The sequence below is a fragment of the Schistocerca nitens genome, chromosome 5 (genome assembly GCF_023898315.1).
Source record: "Schistocerca nitens isolate TAMUIC-IGC-003100 chromosome 5, iqSchNite1.1, whole genome shotgun sequence".
Classification (NCBI taxonomy): domain Eukaryota; kingdom Metazoa; phylum Arthropoda; class Insecta; order Orthoptera; family Acrididae; genus Schistocerca; species Schistocerca nitens.
This window is the reverse complement of record NC_064618.1, coordinates 484,250,394-484,269,795: the sequence shown is the minus strand read 5'-3', so window position 1 is coordinate 484,269,795 and position 19,402 is coordinate 484,250,394. Positions and strand designations below refer to the sequence as shown.

The 19,402-nt window shown below is 37.4% G+C and overlaps 1 protein-coding gene across 1 annotated transcript in view; it reads right to left on the bottom strand.

The window, feature by feature from the left end:
* Positions 1-19,402, bottom strand: part of LOC126260545 (E3 ubiquitin-protein ligase MYCBP2-like) — a 389,869-nt gene that overhangs the window by 341,298 nt on the left and 29,169 nt on the right. The window contains exons 6-7 of the mRNA XM_049957880.1: positions 9,514-9,725; positions 7,852-7,999 (exon numbers count right to left, since the gene is read on the bottom strand). Coding sequence (XP_049813837.1) covers positions 7,852-7,999; positions 9,514-9,725 — 360 coding nt within the window. The remainder of the gene's footprint in view (positions 1-7,851; positions 8,000-9,513; positions 9,726-19,402) is intronic.

The window sequence follows — 19,402 nt, the reverse complement described above, 5'->3', positions numbered from 1 at the left end:
GAAACCAGTTCAATAATGTTTACACTTTCAGTGGAGGAGAAATAGCACCTTTTCACAGTCTTGACACTAGTATCAAGGAAATTACTTACTCATTTTTTGCAAAGTTCATTGCAGCTCTTAACAAACATTTTTATCATTTAACTTCTCTTTTTTGGTGTGCAACCAATAGAATAAACAGGGTCACATGCAGATTCTATGGCACCACACAATGTAACCACAGCAGACAATGGCTGTCATTTTATCCTCATTACCATTTAATAGTGACCCTATTAGTTTAAGACAGCAGCGGGTGTTAGTTTGGTACATAACAGAGCTACAAATAAAGTTGGAAACTGTGAGGAAAAGTGTGTAAAGTGCCCAAAATTTTAAATCCATGATGACAGATAATGTATTTCAAGTTGTATTATTAAAAAAACAATTGATGAAAGCAGTACAAAGTGTAGCAAAATGGAACCAAGAACTCGTGTGCAGCATCCGCATCACATACTAATCATTAGAGTATGGCACACAGAAAGATAAGCTCGAATTATTGTAATTGTAGAAAATGAGCCAACAACCTTGTGCATAAAATGCTGAATGGTTCATCATTACAGTTGTATAGGTACCAGCCTGAATCAGAAAATCTTGCTATGTTTGAAAATGTAGTGAAAAATATTTGCATGTAAAACTGCATGAATAAAATCATTATGACTTTACTACACAAACTTGGAAGTATTAAAATATATATATGATGTTTTGTCTAAGAGTTGAAGGCAAACTGAATGAAATAATTCCCCAGTAATTGATGTTGTTGTTGTTGTTGTGGTCTTCAGTCCTGAGACTGGTTTGATGCAGCTCTCCATGCTACTCTATCCTGTGCAAGCTTCTTCATCTCCCAGTACCTACTGCAACCTACATCCTTCTGAATCTGCTTAGTGTATTGATCTCTTGGTCTCCCTCTACGATTTTTACCCTCCACGCTGTCCTCCAATGCTAAATTTGTGATCCCTTGATGCCTCAAAACATGTCCTACCAACCGATCCCTTCTTCTAGTCAAGTTGTGCCACAAACTTCTCTTCTCCCCAATCCTATTCAATACCTCCTCATTAGTTATGTGATCTACCCACCTTATCTTCAGCATTCTTCTGTAGCACCACATTTCGAAAGCTTCTATTCTCTTCTTGTCCAAACTGGTTATCGTCCATGTTTCACTTCCATACATGGCTACACTCCATACAAATACTTTCAGAAACGACTTCCTGACACTTAAATCTATACTCGATGTTAACAAATTTCTCTTCTTCAGAAACGATTTCCTTGCCATTGCCAATCTACATTTTATATCCTCTCTACTTCGACCATCATCAGTTATTTTACTCCCTAAATAGCAAAACTCCTTTACTACTTTAAGTGTCTCATTTCCTAATCTAATCCCCTCAGCATCACCCGATTTGACTACATTCCATTATCCTCGTTTTGCTTTTGTTGATGTTCATCTTATATCCTCCTTTCAAGACACTGTCCATTCCGTTCAACTGCTCTTCCAAGTCCTTTGCTGTCTCTGACAGAATTACAATGTCATCAGCGAACCTCAAAGTTTTTACTTCTTCTCCATGAATTTTAATACCTACTCCGAATTTTTCTTTTGTTTCCTTTACTGCTTGCTCAATATACAGATTGAATAACATCGGGGAGAGGCTACAACCCTGTCTCACTCCTTTCCCAACCACTGCTTCCCTTTCATGCCCCTCGACTCTTATAACTGCCATCTGGTTTCTGTACAAATTGTAAATAGCCTTTCGCTCCCTGTATTTTACCCCTGCCACCTTCAGAATTTGAAAGAGAGTATTCCAGGTAACGTTGTCAAAAGCTTTCTCTAAGTCTACAGTAATTGATAAAAAGTGTAAAAAGTGCCAAAAAATTTCAGAAATAGGGTGCAATACTGGTAATGCAACAAACTGTGCCATTTCCTTTGTACAAAAATCGATCCCTCAGTCATAGAAAATATCAAGATAGTGATGACTTGGAAGTGCAAAGAATCCTGCCTCGCAAATACGGTAAAAATTCAAATATTAAAAACTGTGAACATGTAGGTATTGAAATAAGTATTCAAAATTCAGATCTACACAAGTATGCAAAAATAAAACATGTAATATTGATGAAACAAATTGCTCTAAAAGTAATATTCAGCTACAAAAAGCTAACAAACAAACATTCCAGTACTGCAAAATATATTGATAAAAACGTGCAGAATAATCAAAAACATTTGCAAATCTATCACAACCTGATAAAGCCATCAATTAATTGCAGAACAAAGATATCAGTAAGACAACAAAAAAGTCCTGATTCCTCGCAGCAGTCACGGTATGGGAAAGTCAGACCTGATACGAGGCTCCCTAGGTAAGGAGTATCAATTCACTGTTGTTTTTACACCGAAAGCTGGACCCAGTGATTTTACATGTGATATAAGCTCCTTGGTAAAAAATCTTTAACAGGGTCATATAATAATAGTAGGGGCCATTAAAATAGCTTAGATTATCACCACAGTTACTTAGTCAAGGAAAGCATCATAATTACTGATGAAAAAACATCAGACACCAAAGTGAAAATCGTGTCATTCTTTGAACATGTTTCGATCATTCCTGGGTGAATCATCATGTACAGTTCTTCCTTAATGTCAATGATTTACTAGGCACAGAAAGCTTATGAGGAAACCGTGCCTCTCTTAATGAGTGGATACTGAGCTTCAAAGCTCACTGCACCAAGTAGGTCATTCACTGCTTGTACTGCTCATTACATGCATCAGGACAGCACCTGTGAGTCCCAATAATACAAAGTGAAACACCCAGACGACACGGTACGATGTCAGCTTCATACATGTACACATCATCGGTGAGTTTTGTTACCGGGCATGGTAAAAGTGTTTGATGTTGAGCAATCACAGTGAAGGACATGGATACACAGCATATTAGTGAGAGACAGAGTTATCAAGTCCTGGCGGAGTGAGAAAGGGGCCTCAATGCGGGTCTCAACTTGGACAGCTGGTCAAATCATGCAATATGCACATATATGGGCATTTGTATGTTGCAGTGGCCCAGAGTTGGACTGCATGGGAATGTGTGTGGAGACATACTCGTTGTAAAGCTCAGATGTCATCCTCCTCCTCCTCCTTTAGGCAAACTCTATCCGTCCTTGTCCTACTATGATTGCATCTTCTGTCAGTTCAACCTCTTATCCCTACACTATTACCAACTCCCTTTTTCCTTTTCTGTCCTCTCACTTAGTATCTTTGAAATTCAAGTTGGCCCATTTTTTCTTCCTACTACAGATTTATTTACGTTTACTATTTTCCTTCATCATCTAATATCTTTGATTTATTGCTCGTGCATTACTCACTAACCTATAGTCTCTGACTACACAATTCACAGATGCTATTTACATCCTCACTGGCTTCCTTCCTCCTAGCACCTCTTGGGTCTCTTTTAGCAAGGATTCTAAATGAAGACCACTTCTTTTGCTCTCTAGCCATGAAATGGGAACCTTATGTTTCTGAAAACTATACACTTTTTAGTCTTTTGTTTGAATATTACTGTCAGTCAGATAGACAAATCAAAGGAACAAAATCATATCATAAAACCTGTTATAAATGGACTATCATATCATGACATGCAGCTCCTTGTTTTAGATGTAAATTCTAAGCAGATTATCAAGACTGCTAAATCTGAGTACAGGAGAGTAGTCAATCAACCAAAAATTGAGTTTTTTAGAAAACTGCTCAAAGATATGAACTGGAAAGATGTTTATAGTGCTCATGACATGAATGAAAAATATAACACATTCATGAACAATGTCAGTACCATGTTTGAAAACTGTTTTCCTCTAAAGGTTACTCAAATTAAACAGAAGTCTATAATAATAATAAAACCATGGATTACACAAGGAATAAAGATTTAGCTAAATACAAGGAATACTGTAAAACATTAAAAAAAGTAATTCAGACGTCTAAACAAATGCACTACGAGAAGAAGATAGCAATGTCAGGGAACAAAATAAAAACAATATGGGATATAGTGAAAGAGCAGACTGGTAGAACCAGAAAGGAACAGGAGCAAATAGTACTAAGGGTAGATGACACATTAGTAACTGATGGGTATAGTGTGGCAAATCTATTTAACAAGTACTTTATATCCGTTACTGATAGAATGGGACTTTCAGGATCAGTAAATAATGCCCTTGAATATCTGAAACTAGCCTTCACAAATAGCTTCAAGTACATGAATATATCACTCACTTCACCAAAAGAAATAACGTCCATAATAAAATCTTTAAAAACAAAGCATTCTAGTGGGTACGATGAAATATCAACAAAGTTAATTAAGGCATGTTCTTGTGAGTTTAGTACAATTCTAAGTTACTTGTGTAACCAGTCAATTATAACTGGGACATTTCCTGACTGGCTAAAATATGCAAATGATAAGCCTCTATTCAAGAAAGGGGATAAAGAGATACCATCAAACTACAGACCAATTTCACCTATGCCAGCATTCTCAAAAATTTTAGAAAACGTAATGTACAGGCAGCTGCTCAACCATCTGACCACAAATAACATATTATCAAGAACACAGTTTGGATTTCTGAAGGGTTCTGATATCGAGAAGGCTATTTACACCTACAGTGAAAATGTACTTAATTCATTAAATAAAAAATTACAAGCAGCAGGTATTTTCTGTGATTTGTCAAAGGCATCTGATTGTGTGAACCATAACATCCTTTTAAGTAAATTATAATTCTATGGTGTCACGGGCAGTGCTGCAAAATGGTTCAAGTCATACCTCACTAACAGGAAACAAAGGGTGTCAGTGCAAGGGACTAGTGAATTAAGTCATCAGTCATCATCAGAATGGGAAGAAATTACATGTGGTGTCCCACAAGGATCCATCTTAGGGCCATAGCTTTTTCTTGTGTACATTAATGATCTCTCATCAGTTACACTGCCAGAAGCAGAGTTCATTTTGTTTGCAGATGACACAATATTGCAATAAATAGTATGTCAAGTGTAGTTCTAGAAAGATCTGCTAATGATATTTTCATGGATATTAATAAATGGTTTAAAGCCAACTCACTGACATTAAACTTCGAAAAGACTCACTATATGCAATTCAGAACCTGTAAGAGGTTTCCACCCAGCATATGCATAAAATACGAAGAAGACCAGGTAGAAGAGGTTGACAGTCTTAAATTCCTGGGATTACAACTTGATAATAAATTCAGTTGGGAAGAGCACACCACAGAACTGCAGAAACGCCTTAACAAATCTGTATTTGCAATTCGAGTGTTAGCAGACATAGGCGACATAAAAATGAAAAAGCTTGCATTCTTTGCCTACTTCCATTCCATAATGTCATATGGTATAATATTTTGGGGTAACTCTTCAAGTCAAACAAAAGTCCAAAAGCGTGTAATACGTATTATTTGTGGAGTAAATTCACGGACGTCCTGTAGAAACCTCTTCAAAGAACTGGGTATACTAACTACTGCCTCTCAGTATATTTACTCATTAATGAAATTTGTCCTAAATAATATATCTCTTTTTCCAACAAACAGCTCAGTTCATACATACAATACCAGGAACAAAAATGATCTGCACAAGGACTTAAAAGCACTTACTTTAGTTCAAAAATGGGTCCACTACTCAGGAACACTCATCTTCAATAATTTTCCAGTAAACATAAAAAATTTAGTTACAAATAAAGATCAGTTTAAAAGGAGCCTGAAAGACTTACTAGTGGCCAACTCCTTCTACTCCACTGACGAATTTTTTAATAGAAACAAATGATGTATTGTATATATTCATACTATTACTATTGTTATTTCAGCTTAAAAAAAAAAATTGACATGTTCCACATTCACGAGGATCTCCTAAGCACGGATCTATGGAACGAAAACTAATCTAATCTAATCTAATCTAATCTAAGTTACCCTGGGAGCTGAAGGAATTTGCTAGTTAATGCCCATGTGAAACACAAAGATGGCATTCACTTGAACAGAAAAAGGAAACCAGAGAAAACTTTCAGCTTGGCAAGACAGATATGAATCATACTTCTGCCTAGTTCATGACACTAGATATTTTGTTTTATGTGTAGATAATCCGCTACTCAATGACAACTTTTGAGCACATGAACAATACAAAGACTTTCCATATGAAGTTGAATGTCAACTCTGGCAAAGACCCTAATACATTTTACTAATTAAGCTGAGATTTCTCCATTAAGAATTCAGACATATCACACATGTGTTTGTTTTGGGATTACAATCTTGTTGAATTTTTTAAATGACATCATGTTCAAAACTGACTGACTTATTTATTACAATTTCCATAACTGCGATTTTGACCTTAGGACGTTATCTAATGGTAAGTTGCAATCAATATATGCACTAAAGTAACACACCCTACAGACAAAAAGCATATCTGCTTCACATTACATCCATGACAAATCTGGACTGAGAATTAACAAAAATTATTCATGTACTAAAACAGCTGTCACCAACATTATCTAAATTATTAAAATGGATGTGAGCCTATATGATCCATGTCAGCATCTGTCTTTTTTTTGGTATTGTCATTTCAGTTGCCCATGAACAGATGGACTGGCAGAGGATGAAACTGCTCTTCAATCAAAAGTTACTTAAATTGAAAAGATGTTTTAAAATACATAAAAACAGATGACAATAAATTATTATTATTTTAAAAGACACACATTGATGGACAATATTTATGAGTTTACATAATAAGCATGACAGTAAACAAACTTTTTTATTTTTTTAACATTAGTGGGCAATATTTACAAACGGCATTCAAAAAGTTTTGCGCAGTCATCTCTAATTGTTTTATTTTTTGCAGGAGGATAATGAAATTTTTGCTCTCATCCAATCACTACTTCCCCTCTGTCCCTCTCTCTCTCTCTCTCTCTCTCTCTCTCTCTTTCTCTTCATCTCCCTCTGCCTGCAGCCTTTCATCCCTATCTCCGAATGCCATCCAAATCTGTTACATACATACAATTTTACCACTGTAGCCCACATAATTACTGTACTTAAAGTTTGCAACATGTCATCTGATTATGTAAACGAGTATGAAATTTAAGCTATATAAACTTGACAGAATCGGATTTATAAACCACCTGAAATATTTATTCCAACACATGTATTCAACACCTCAAAACACAGATCTCCAAAATCCTTTAAAATTTATTCTATAACAATGTTGTTATGATGTATATTCTTTGTACTTTGTGATAATGTTTCTCTTTTGTTATGTGATCCTTGGACTTAATAGTTTTCACACGCCATCTCTGTTTACAAAATATGACATATACATGTGATGGTTTTGGCAGTGAAAGGGAACTGTGACCACTGGAGGTTTTCTATTTTACTTATTTTATTTTTAGTGTTAGATACAAGTGTTTTGGTGAAGTGTTTTGTTTCTCCACTAGACAGTGCCACAAATTCCTCTAAAAATCCTAACACAACACACACGTGTCATACTAACAAATATAAATCCACTTGATGAAGGAAGTTTAAACCTTTGAAATGTATGATGGAGATAAAAAACAGTGACTGGTAACAGTAAACTTGTTGTTTCATTCGATGTCAATAACAGCCACAGAAAAGCCTAACCTAAAATGTTCACATTTAAACTATACTGAAGATAGCAGAGCAATAATTCAGCTTGCAGGTACCAAAGTAAACACCAGGTGAAAGTTGAGACCGTAGTGTCACAACCGCAACTCACAATACTATGCACATATATTTTAATAAATGATAAGAATCAAAAAAGGATAAAAAATATAAAACCTGCATTTTCCACTAACTTACATGATTGATAACGGTGACTTGGTTCCCAAGAACAAGCATGCCTACTGGAGGTGCTTTCAAGCTTGGTCGTGCTCGAACATTATGACCTGATGCTCCACATTTTACCACTTGGTATTCTCCTGGGCCACAAGATGATGACTTGACAGCTCTGAAAATTGAAAAGTATGTCAAAGATTTTCTTTGATGGAACTGCTTTTGAAGCAGAATGAAATGGTGATTTTTCTCTATAATATTAGTTATGACAAGTTTCTCTCCATCTATCATGTTTTTTAGTCTCTGAAATACTTTTCAATAACAAAAACAAATGTGATATTACTCTAGACAATAACAAATTGCAGCACATAAAAAAATCCCCACCTATTAAACTTCTTTAAATTCTGTAATTAATCTGAATCTCACAAGAATGTCATGCAGCTACTGTTACAAACAAACAAGGAATAAATATCAAGTTATTTTTTTATTTATTAGTCAGTTTAAATTAATTCCTGTATTGATTCACATATTGTGAAGAAGAAGTTCAACATAAAATGAATCTTCATGTTTTTAAAATAAATTACAACACATACCCTAAAATCTTTTGTAGTAGCAGATGGTTCAATGCTTGCTGTTCATTTGCAATTTACTCACACAAATGCACAATTGAGTAACACATTTTCATGCATGAGATATTGTGAGATCGAGTAGAACCAGTTTTGCAGCAAGTAGGATATCAGAGGTATTTTTTTAATGCTAGGAAAGTGTGGATGTTTTAGCTATTTAAAAAAAAGTTTGTGTTGTTGCTTGCTGCTTCCATTTTTCATTGGTTTTATAATTGTCTTTTATTTTCTGTAAGTTGTTATACTCTGAGGAGAATTTCAACAAAAATTGTTCACAAGCATAATATGTAGCAGTTTCAATCCTAATACTGCTGCATATGATTTTTGGTAGTTACAGACTTTATGACAGTCTGTATTTAGAAATGTGATACAGGAAGCTCATTTGAGATATTCTTGAATATGAATACCAATGAATTTGGAGACATTTTCAAATATTTAATTATCACATCAATCACTAATTGTGGTTTTGATACAAAGGTGTGTATCTATGAGTATTTACAGTGATAAGACTAAGAATTAAATTGGTTATGACACATTTTCAGGAAAAGTGTCTGCATCACCCAGTATGACTTAACCCTGTGGTGCATGAATTTCACTGCAGTGGACAACTTATAATGGTCAATTTTATGGCATTTTCAATTAGTCATGAGGCTGCAAATGCATGCAGGACGACACCAGTAGGGAGTCCCAACTGCAGTGAACTGTGTGCATTTGCAGCTTCAGGACTGATTGAAAATGTCAAAGAAGCGACCATTAACAGCTGTCCACTGTAGTGGACACTATGTGCCACAGGGTTAAGAATATTGCACAGAAAACTACAGACAGTGACAAAGTCATAAACAAGAGCTCAACAAATATCTAACTGTTCCAAATAGAGTGCTTCTTTCACTGCAAAGATACACACAAATTTAAAATAACCAGGCACAGTAAAATAATAGCAAACTGGAGAGTTATTTTAATTTGAGATAGTTGCACATTTAAAACATACTAGAAGAACAAATAAAACTTTAGGAAAGTTTATAACAGATACCACACAAAGAAAAACTAGGAAAATAAAAACATTTACATTTCCTTTGGTGCAGCATCTGGCAACTTCCTCATTATTGTTTCTTTAAAAACTTGGTCAAGAATGGATTTAGGCTCCTCAACAGGGAGAAGTAATGTCTTCCCTAGGTGCTGGTTGTACTGAAGGCACCATGCCTCACCATGCCCATGGCTACAGTACTGCTGGACTGTATCTTGACTTAGCCGAAGCCATACACCATCATCATTATGGATCTAAATAAAAAGATGCAACATAATTTAATTAGTTTTCCATGTGAAAAATTGCATTGCCATCATTAAAGTCTACATCAGCAACATAAGTCACATTTCCTTCTTTTAATCCAGTAGAAAGAATCTACTTAAATAACTGATAAGAACATTTGGAAATGAACACAATAAATGAATGAAAGGATAAGAATGGTTCATTTTCAGGATGTTTTCTATAGCAACCATGTAGGTGTTTGCACGAGCAATGTTGCTGTAACGTTCTGACAAGAGTACAAGAATTTAACTTCAGCTGAAATGTTGGAATGTTCAGGTTTTACAACTGTAGTGCACCTTATTAAAATATGATGCTAACACTAAAAAGCAAAAGACCAATCCAGATGTTATACAGGCCATGTACCTCAACATAATGTATGATATAAGATATTAATAGAGTAAATTTTGACTGAGTTTTGGAAAATAATCTGTTGTCTTCATAATAAAATACAAGGGTGTAAAAGTAATGCCTCCAAATTTTTCATTCTGTTCTCAATATCGGTTGAGGTATTACCTGTCGTACATATTACTTGGTCGACTTTCCCATTTTGCTGACGCCAACTGCAACCCACTTTCACTAGACAGCTCTGAATTGTAGCACGTAACTTACGGAGGGGGGAGTAACACAACTATGTTAGTGTGTAAGAAGCAGCATGATGTAATCAAGTTTCTAATCATCCACACGTAGAGCACCCTCTCTAGCACAAGACCGCCAGACCACACACTAGTGCTGTGACATCTGCAACAATCTAACACCTTGAGTTCAATGTCATCTGTCATACTCCATACAGTCCTGACACGACCCCATTCAATGATTATCTGTTCGCAAAACTTAAAGAATTTGATGGTGATGAAGTGGAGAAAGTAGAAGTGAGGTTGTGGCTCCATCAACAAAGTCAAATATTCTACAGCGGCTCTCTCAAAAAACTTGTCTCTCAGTGGGAGAAATGTATTTGTTGCCAAGGTGACTATGTTTGTCAAAGTGACTATGTTGAGAAATAAATATGTAGCCACAAAGAAGAAAGAAGCAGGAAGTTCACAAAGCTTGTTTTATTTTTAAAAAAACTGTAAGAGCTTTCACATTAAAAATCTGGAGGCATTATTTTTCAGCACTCCCTTGTATTTCCTAACTCATTACTGTTTAAGTTTAATGCTCTTTGACAGATCTCATTAGACATTCAGCATTACCTTGGGTGAACAAAGAGGGTTGACAATTGGTCATGATCTTACAAAGCTTTTTCTTTAATAGAATAAAAGGAAATAAGTAAAAGTACAAAAATTTAAATAGATAACACATGAAGCCATAATCATTGAGTCTGCTAAGTTAAGAAAGCATAATAATTACAAAAGAGAGGAAGAATTCTAATGACAATAACGATAGATGAACTGAACATTGCTAGGGCAGAGCAGTACTGATAAACAAAACTAAACACTGGTGCATCACAGCTATTAATAATACACAGTTGGGCATGATGGTCTAGTGCTAGCCTTTAAACTAGCTTTCACCTCTCTATAAGGTGAAGATTCACCAGGAATGACATGTGATGTAGATTCCATGTTAAACTGTAGATCCCTTTTCCCAGGCAGGATTACTGGGCTGGGTTAGGGACATGCAAGTCGCTGAAGTGGCATACACTTGTAAGAGCTGCACCAAGAACTTCAGCCACACAGAATTATTACTATTATAATAACACACAAAAAGGTATACAAGCACCGATGTGTTCAGGAAACATAGAGACAATCCAAGATGTACTGTCTCTTCCATGGTGTAGTGGTGAGAGAGATGAAACAGAAAGAGAGGTAAATAAAAGGCTTTTTTAAATTACATATGCTAAAGAATAGCTAACTGAAAAGAAGAAAAATAAATGGAATGAAAGTGATTGAGTGAAATGACACATGATAGGAAAAAAGTGTGTAAAATGAGGGCACCAACAGGTGGAGAATCTGGGCACTGAGGCAGAGGTGAGGCACAGTTTCTGCAGAGGGTTAAATGTTTATTGACAAGTAAACCAGTTTGTACAGCCTAACTCGAGGACTGTTAGGATCCACATACATGTAAAAGAAGAATGACGACTCAAAAACGGAGGTTGAACCTTAAAGTCCCATCATCACAAGTTCATTGAAAAAGATGTGCTAGCTGACTTGGAGAAGGATATGGAATGAAACTGAATCTGGCCTTGTTTAAGGAAATGTCCCATCATCTGTCAGAAATGATTTTGTAGATACATGGAAAAAATGAACTGGGTTGGCACAAAGGTGATTCAAAACACAACTCTCCTGAATAAGAGCCTAGAAAGCAGAATCAAATTGTTAAAATTTTAGTTCTTGATACCAGCCTACATAGTGCTGCTTCTGCTGTCAAGAGGATAAGTGTGCACAATAAAAGAGGGAGCTCATTCACGGCAAGGCCTTAATACAGGTGGAGCACTAGGTCAGATAGAAAAGAATAAGAAAGGAAATAGGCTGCTACTGTTTGTTCCAAGGAACCACCACACCGCTTACTCGAAGAAATTCAGAAAAATTATAGAAATTTAATCTGTAAATTTGCTGATGACAGATTTTATTACCTCTCTTTCCAAACATAAATACAGTGCTTGAGTGATAGGAGGTGAGTCTTACAGCATATTTCTTCTCAACGGCAGTCTCACAGCTACAGAGCTAAGGGTAGCAGACAAGTCCTGAGAGTATGTGACAGTCTTTTTCTATCCAAATAATGAAACCTGCTTTCATATACTCACTAGGCTGTTACAGTAGCTACACTATGAATGATAGAGAAAATATAGATCTGTCTGAGGCACAAAATCAGCATTCACAGATTCCGAATTCTATGCAGTTACAAAACAAATATACCTGACCATTCAATTTGTTTAGTCTGCTAATGTCTTAAATAAACTAATGTGGACATGATATAATCACATTGGACTACTATCTGCCACGTTGTTTCATGGAAAGTCCAGGATGTAATGAACACAACATTATGAAAAGGACAGATTGCTACCCACCATATAGAGGAAGCACTGAGTCGCAGGTAGGCACAACTAAAAGACTGCTATACATTTAAGTTTTCAGTCCAAAGATCTTCTTATCAAACAGAAAATACAGACATACATTCACACAAGCACAACTCACGCACACAAGACCACTGCCTCCGGCTGTTGTGCCAGAGACAATGGTCATGCATGTGTGAGTTGTGCTTGTCTGAATGTGTGTGTTTTCCATTTTGGAAGATGGCTCTTTTTTGGCCAAAAGCTTAAATGTATAGCAGTCTTTTCATTTTGTGACTCAATGTCTCCTCTACTGAGTACCATACTTTTCATAATATTATTATAAGGTGTACAACTGTGCTTCCGCTGTTTGCCGATAGGTGGCAACAATGGTAAGTAGCAGTAGAAAGAAACAGATCGCAGACATCAGGCAGTTAGCTTGGACCTCGGTTAACATCACCTCATTCAAACATTAGTCAACTGATGTCCGCCTAATTCTCCTCATTTGCAGGAGGTGTTATTGTTTTGTTTCAATATGAAGAAACCAGCGGCTGAGTTTCATCAAATGCTCTCAAGTACATATGGTAAGGTGCTACTAGTGAAAGTATATATGTTGTGAGTGGTTTCAAAGCTTCAAGAACAGTGATTTTAATGTCATAGACCGGCATAGTAGTGGAAGAGAGAATGTTTTCAAAGATGCAGAATTGGAGACATTGCTGACTGAAGACTCGCGTCAACCTCAAGAAGAATTGGCACGATTAGTGGGAGTGACACAGCAAGCCATTTCATAATGTCTCAAGGGTATGGGCATGATTCAGAAAGAAGGTACTCGGGTCCCATGAGAGTTGACACCAAGAGACATTGAACGGCGTTTGTGTGTTTGTGAACAGTTGCTTCAGAGATGAAAATGGAAGGGATTTCCACATCACATTGTGACTGGGGACAAAAAATGGGTTCATTACGATAACCCTAAATGCAAAAAATCATAGGGATATCCCGGCCATGCTTCTACGTCGACGACCAAACCGAATATTCACAGCTCAAAGAGCATGCTCTGCATTTGGTGAGACCAGCTCGGCATTAAGTACTATGAGGTGTTAAAACCAAGAGAAACAATCACAGATGTTCGTTATCGAACACAATTAATGCGTTTGAGCAGAGCATTAAAAGACAAACGGCCACAATACAGCGAGAGGCATGATAAATTGATTTTGCAGCACGACAACGCTCGACCCCACATTTCAAAAAAGGTCAAAACATATTTGTAAATGTTGAAATGGGAAGTCCTACCCCACCCGCTGTATTCTCTAGACATTGCTCCCTCTGACTATCACCTGTTTACATCAGTGGCACATGGCCTGGCTGACCAACACTTCCAATCTCATGAAGAAGTCACAAATTGGATAGATTCATGGATTGCTTCAAAAGATGTACAATTTTTTCGACGCGGGATTCGTACACTGACCAAAAGACGGGAGAAATTAGTGGCCAGTGATGGAAAATACTTTGAATGATACATGTGTAACCAATTTGTTTCATTAAAGCCTCAAATGATGGGGAAAAAACAGTGGAAGCAAAGTTGTACACATTGTAACATACATCCAAGACATATGTTGCAGAACTGTGTAACTAATACTATGCCTTTAATGCTCTCATTTTACAAACTTATGGCCCTTACTGTTGCCTTTTTAACCCATACCATTATTTATGCACACAACCTTCACAATACAAAATATATGTCTTCTTCTATAAGCATATATCCGATACTAAAACCTAGTTCATATTCCTCACCATCATGATCTACTTAATACTGTACTTAGACTCGTGTGTGTGTGTGTGTGTGTGTGTGTGTGTGTGTGTGTGTGTGTTCAATAGATCACTATACCAAGAGTGTATCATGAGGCAGGGAAAGGTGTCACAACCACAGTTAACTACCATCATCAACAGTGTACTGATGACAGGGGTTGCCCTCATTCATTGAAGACTGTACAAAGAACAGAGAACAAAGCAGCAAATTCTGTGCTGAACAACAAAAACCCTGTCAGCAGATATGGTCCAGAACCACATTCTCACTTCAGTGACTTGCATGTCACCAACCCAGCTCAGTAACCCTAACTGGGAAAAGCGATCTACAGTTTAACGTGGAATCTACATCACGTCGTTCCTGGTGAATCTTCACATCATTGAGAGGTGAAGGCTAGTTTAAAGGCAGATGTACAAAAGTCATCTCTTATGCAGTACTGTTTACCACACATCACAGAGCACAGAAATTAGCAAAGGCACAGGAAAACAAGTGTTGGACTTTTGAAACTTGGAAGAAAATCACCTCAACTGATGAGTTCCAGTATATGTCAGCACATGCTGATGACAGGGTATAAGCATTGAAAACCTTATGAGGCAATGATTCCTGCTTTGTGGCAGAGCACTGTTCAGGCACAAAAGGGAAACTTACACAGGTTAAGACATCTAGCATTATCCCTTGCCAACAAATAATACATGACCCTCCTGTTCAATCACGTGCACTCATTTGTTTGCTACTATCATCCTACAGGCAATGTATGTGCCTCACACTCTGATATTCCCAATATCCATGAGTCGTGGGCAACGGTTAAGCCATCATGGATCATGATAAGTTTCCCAATGCTTTCGGTGTCTCATGGAGACCACAACATTCTGTGTTACCACTGTCATCAGGGTGAAAGAGGACGCTAACAACAATAGGTGTTGTGTTGTTGTGGTCTTCAGTCCTGAGACTGGTTTGATGCAGCTCTCCATGCTACTCTATCCTGTGCAAGCTTCTTCATCTCCCAGTACCTACTGCAACCTACATCCTTCTGAATCTGCTTAGTGTATTCATCTCTTGGTCTCCCCCTACGATTTTTACCCTCCACGATGCCCTCCAATACTAAATTGGTGATCCCTTGATGCCTCAAAACATGTCCTACCAACCGATCCCTTCTTCTGGTCACGTTGTGCCACAAACTCCTCTTCTCCCCAATCCTATTCAGTACCTCCTCATTAGTTATGTGATCTACCCATCTAATCTTCAGCATTCTTCTGTAGCACCACATTTCGAAAGCTTCTATTCTCTTCTTGTCCAAGCTATTTATCGTCCATGTTTCACTTCCATACATGGCTACACTCCATACAAATACTTTCAGAAATGACTTCCTGACACTTAAATCTATACTCGATGTTAACAAATTTCTCTTCTTCAGAAACGCTTTCCTTGCCATTGCCAGTCTACATTTTATATCCTCTCTACTTCGACCATCATCAGTTATTTTGCTCCCCAAATAGCAAAACTCCTTTACTACTTTAAGTGTCTCATTTCCTAATCTAATACCCTCAACATCACCCGACTTAATTCGACTACATTCCATTATCCTCGTTTTGCTTTTGTTGATGTTCATCTTATATCCTCCCTTCAAGACACCATCCATTCCGTTCAACTGCTCTTCCAAGTCCTTTGCTGTCTCTGACAGAATTACAATGTCATCGGCGAACCTCGAAGTTTTTATTTCTTTTCCATGGATTTTAATACCTACTCCGAATTTTTCTTTTGTTTCCTTTACTGCTTGCTCAATATACAGATTGAATAACATCGGGGAGAGGCTACATCCCTGTCTCACTCCTTTCCCAACCACTGCTTCCCTTTCATGCCCCTCGACTCTTATAACTGCCATCTGGTTTCTGTACAAATTGTAAATAGCCTTTCGCTCCCTGTATTTTACCCCTGCCACCTTTAGAATTTGAAAGAGGGTATTCCAGTCAACATTGTCAAAAGCTTTCTCTAAGTCTAAAAATGCTAGAAACGTAGGTTTGCCTTTCCTTAATCTTTCTTCTAAGGTAAGTCGTAAGGTCAGTATTGCCTCACGTGTTCCAGTATTTCTACGGAATACAAACTGATCTTCCCCGAGGCCGGCTTCTACTAGTTTTTCCATTCGTCTGTAAAGAATTCGTGTTAGTATTTTGCAGCTGTGGCTTATTAAACTGATTGTCCGGTAATTTTCACATCTGTCAACACCTGCTTTCTTTGGGATTGGAATTATTATATTCTTCTTGAAGTCTGAGGGTATTTCACCTGTTTCATACATCTTACTCACCAGATGATAGAGTTTTGTCAGGACTGGCTCTCCCAAGGCCGTCAGTAGTTCCAATGGAATGTTGTCTACTCCGGGGGCCTTGTTTCGACTCAGGTCTTTCAGTGCTCGGTCAAACTCTTCATGCAGCATCGTATCTCCCATTTCATCTTCATCTACATCCTCTTCCATTTCTATAATATTGTCCTCAAGTACATCGCCCTTGTATAGACCCTCTATATAATCCTTCCACCTTTCTGCTTTCCCTTCTTTGCTTAGAACTGGGTTTCCATCTGAGCTCTTGATGTTCATACAAGTGGTTCTCTTATCTCCAAAGGTCTCTTTAATTTTCCTGTAGGCAGTATCTATCTTACCCCTAGTGAGATAAGCCTCTACATCCTTACATTTGTCCTCTAGCCATCCCTGCTTAGCCATTTTGCACTTCCTGTCGATCTCATTTTTGAGACGTTTGTATTCCTTTTGGCCTGCTTCATTTACTGCATTTTTATATTTTCTCCTTTCATCAATGAAATTCAATATTTCTTCTGTTACCCAAGGATTTCTACTAGCCCTCGTCTTTTTACCTATTTGATCCTCTGCTGCCTTCACTACTTCATTCCTCAAAGCTACCCATTCCTCTTCTACTGTATTTCTTTCCCCCATTCCTGTCAATTGTTCCCTTATGCTCTCCCTGAAACTCTGTACAACCTCTGGTTCTTTCAGTTTATCCAGGTCCCATCTCCTTAAATTCCCACCTTTTTGCAGGGAGGCGTGTCTAATTCGATTGGGCGTGAGTGTAAATTACTTCATTTTTTGAGAATCTTGCCTACAGGGTTATCTAAGACAGAGCCATGGGATGTGTGTTGGCAAAATAGCACTATATATCCCTTAAATCCTATTTATCTCTTCTCATACCTTGCCTGTTTTGATCCTTTAAATTGAATATTGAAATTTTACTTTCCATTTGTACATTATTGTTTTAACAACCAGTATTCATGATACCATACCTGCTCTTGAGCAGCATTTTCACTTCATAACTATCACTATCATAAATTTTCAGCTGCTACACACAAAAACACATTTAGAAGGGCACAAAAAATGGTTCAAATGGCTCTGAGCACTATGGGACTTAACTGCTGAGGTCATTAGTCCCCTAGAACTTAGAACTACTTAAACGTAACTAACTTAAGGATATCACACACATCCATGCCCGAGGCAGGATTCGAACCTGCGACCATAGTGGTCGCACGGTTCCAGACTGTAGTGCCTAGAACCGCTCGGCCCCTCCGGCCAGCGGAATGGCACAGTGTACACTGCTATTGATATGACTATAATAATTGGCCTCATAAAAGTGTTGAATAGTAATTCTAAGGGTGTCAAGCACCAACCAGGAGTAAGTGAAACTGAAGTAGTAAGTTACAAAGAGAGAAGGAAATCGGCAATTTCCAGTTGACAATACTGAACTAAAAGAGTAAATTACTCCAGGGGTAAATTTTTCATTTACTTCCAAAGTAAATTTATTTACTTCATTACTGGTGGAGAGCACCATGAAAGAGTACGCTACTCCATTAGTAACTTAAGGAGAAAATAAGGCCAAAATTTACTCCTAGACAGTAGTAGGAGTAAAGTAAGAGAGTAAGGTGCGATCTTTGAGTTCTGTGTTTTGTGTCAAATTCTATGGATTACCTGGACCACGAAGAATATATGGAGATGGAGGAAGAGGTGAACATCCTAAGAATGAGGCTTGTAACAGATGGAAGAGACCCATTTGTGATGTATAGTGACAGTGATTTTAAAGAGTAGTTTGGGTTTTGTAAGGAAACTTTTGAGTTGCTGCTTGGTATGCTGGAGCTGTTACTGCAGCATAAAACTGACAGGAACTGTGCTTTGTCTCCTAGGCTGCAACTTCTTTGTGAACTGTCTTTCACACAGGTACTTATCAAATCGTAACAGGAGCATACTACTACTGCTGGAAGAGCTTTTAACAGTGTGACAAACAGTTTAATTGCCCTAAAGCCACTGTATATATCCATGCCACAGAGCCAAGAAAATATATCAAAGAACAAAAGGGAATAGAGTTGCTGCAGAATCTGAAAATGGACAATATAATGGGTTGCTTGTTGGAGATAGTGGATATGCTCTCTCCAAACATCTTATGACGCCTGTGTTCCGAGCCCACACAGGAGCCGAGCGGCGCTACAATAGAGCCCATATTGCTACCAGACGTGTGATAGAGCGAGCGTTCGGTGTTTGAAAGAAACATTTCCAAATTCTCACTAAAACAATGTGAATTAAACCAAACAAGTGTGGGAATGTTACTGTGGGTGCTACAGTTCTACACAACTCTGAAATAGAAGTTAAGAGATGTGTTTCACCCTGATGCCGTGGATGTTAATGACATCGAACAATATGCATTTCAGCCAGAAGCAGGTGCTGCAGGCCAAGCTGTCAGAAGGTCTATTATTTAATTACTTTAACTACAAATATACCTAATTTTCTAGAAAATTAAAAGTTAGTGTAAAGACTTTTTCTTCTTAAATGAATAAAAAAGCCACCAGATTTTTTTTTTTACTACTGCAGTGAA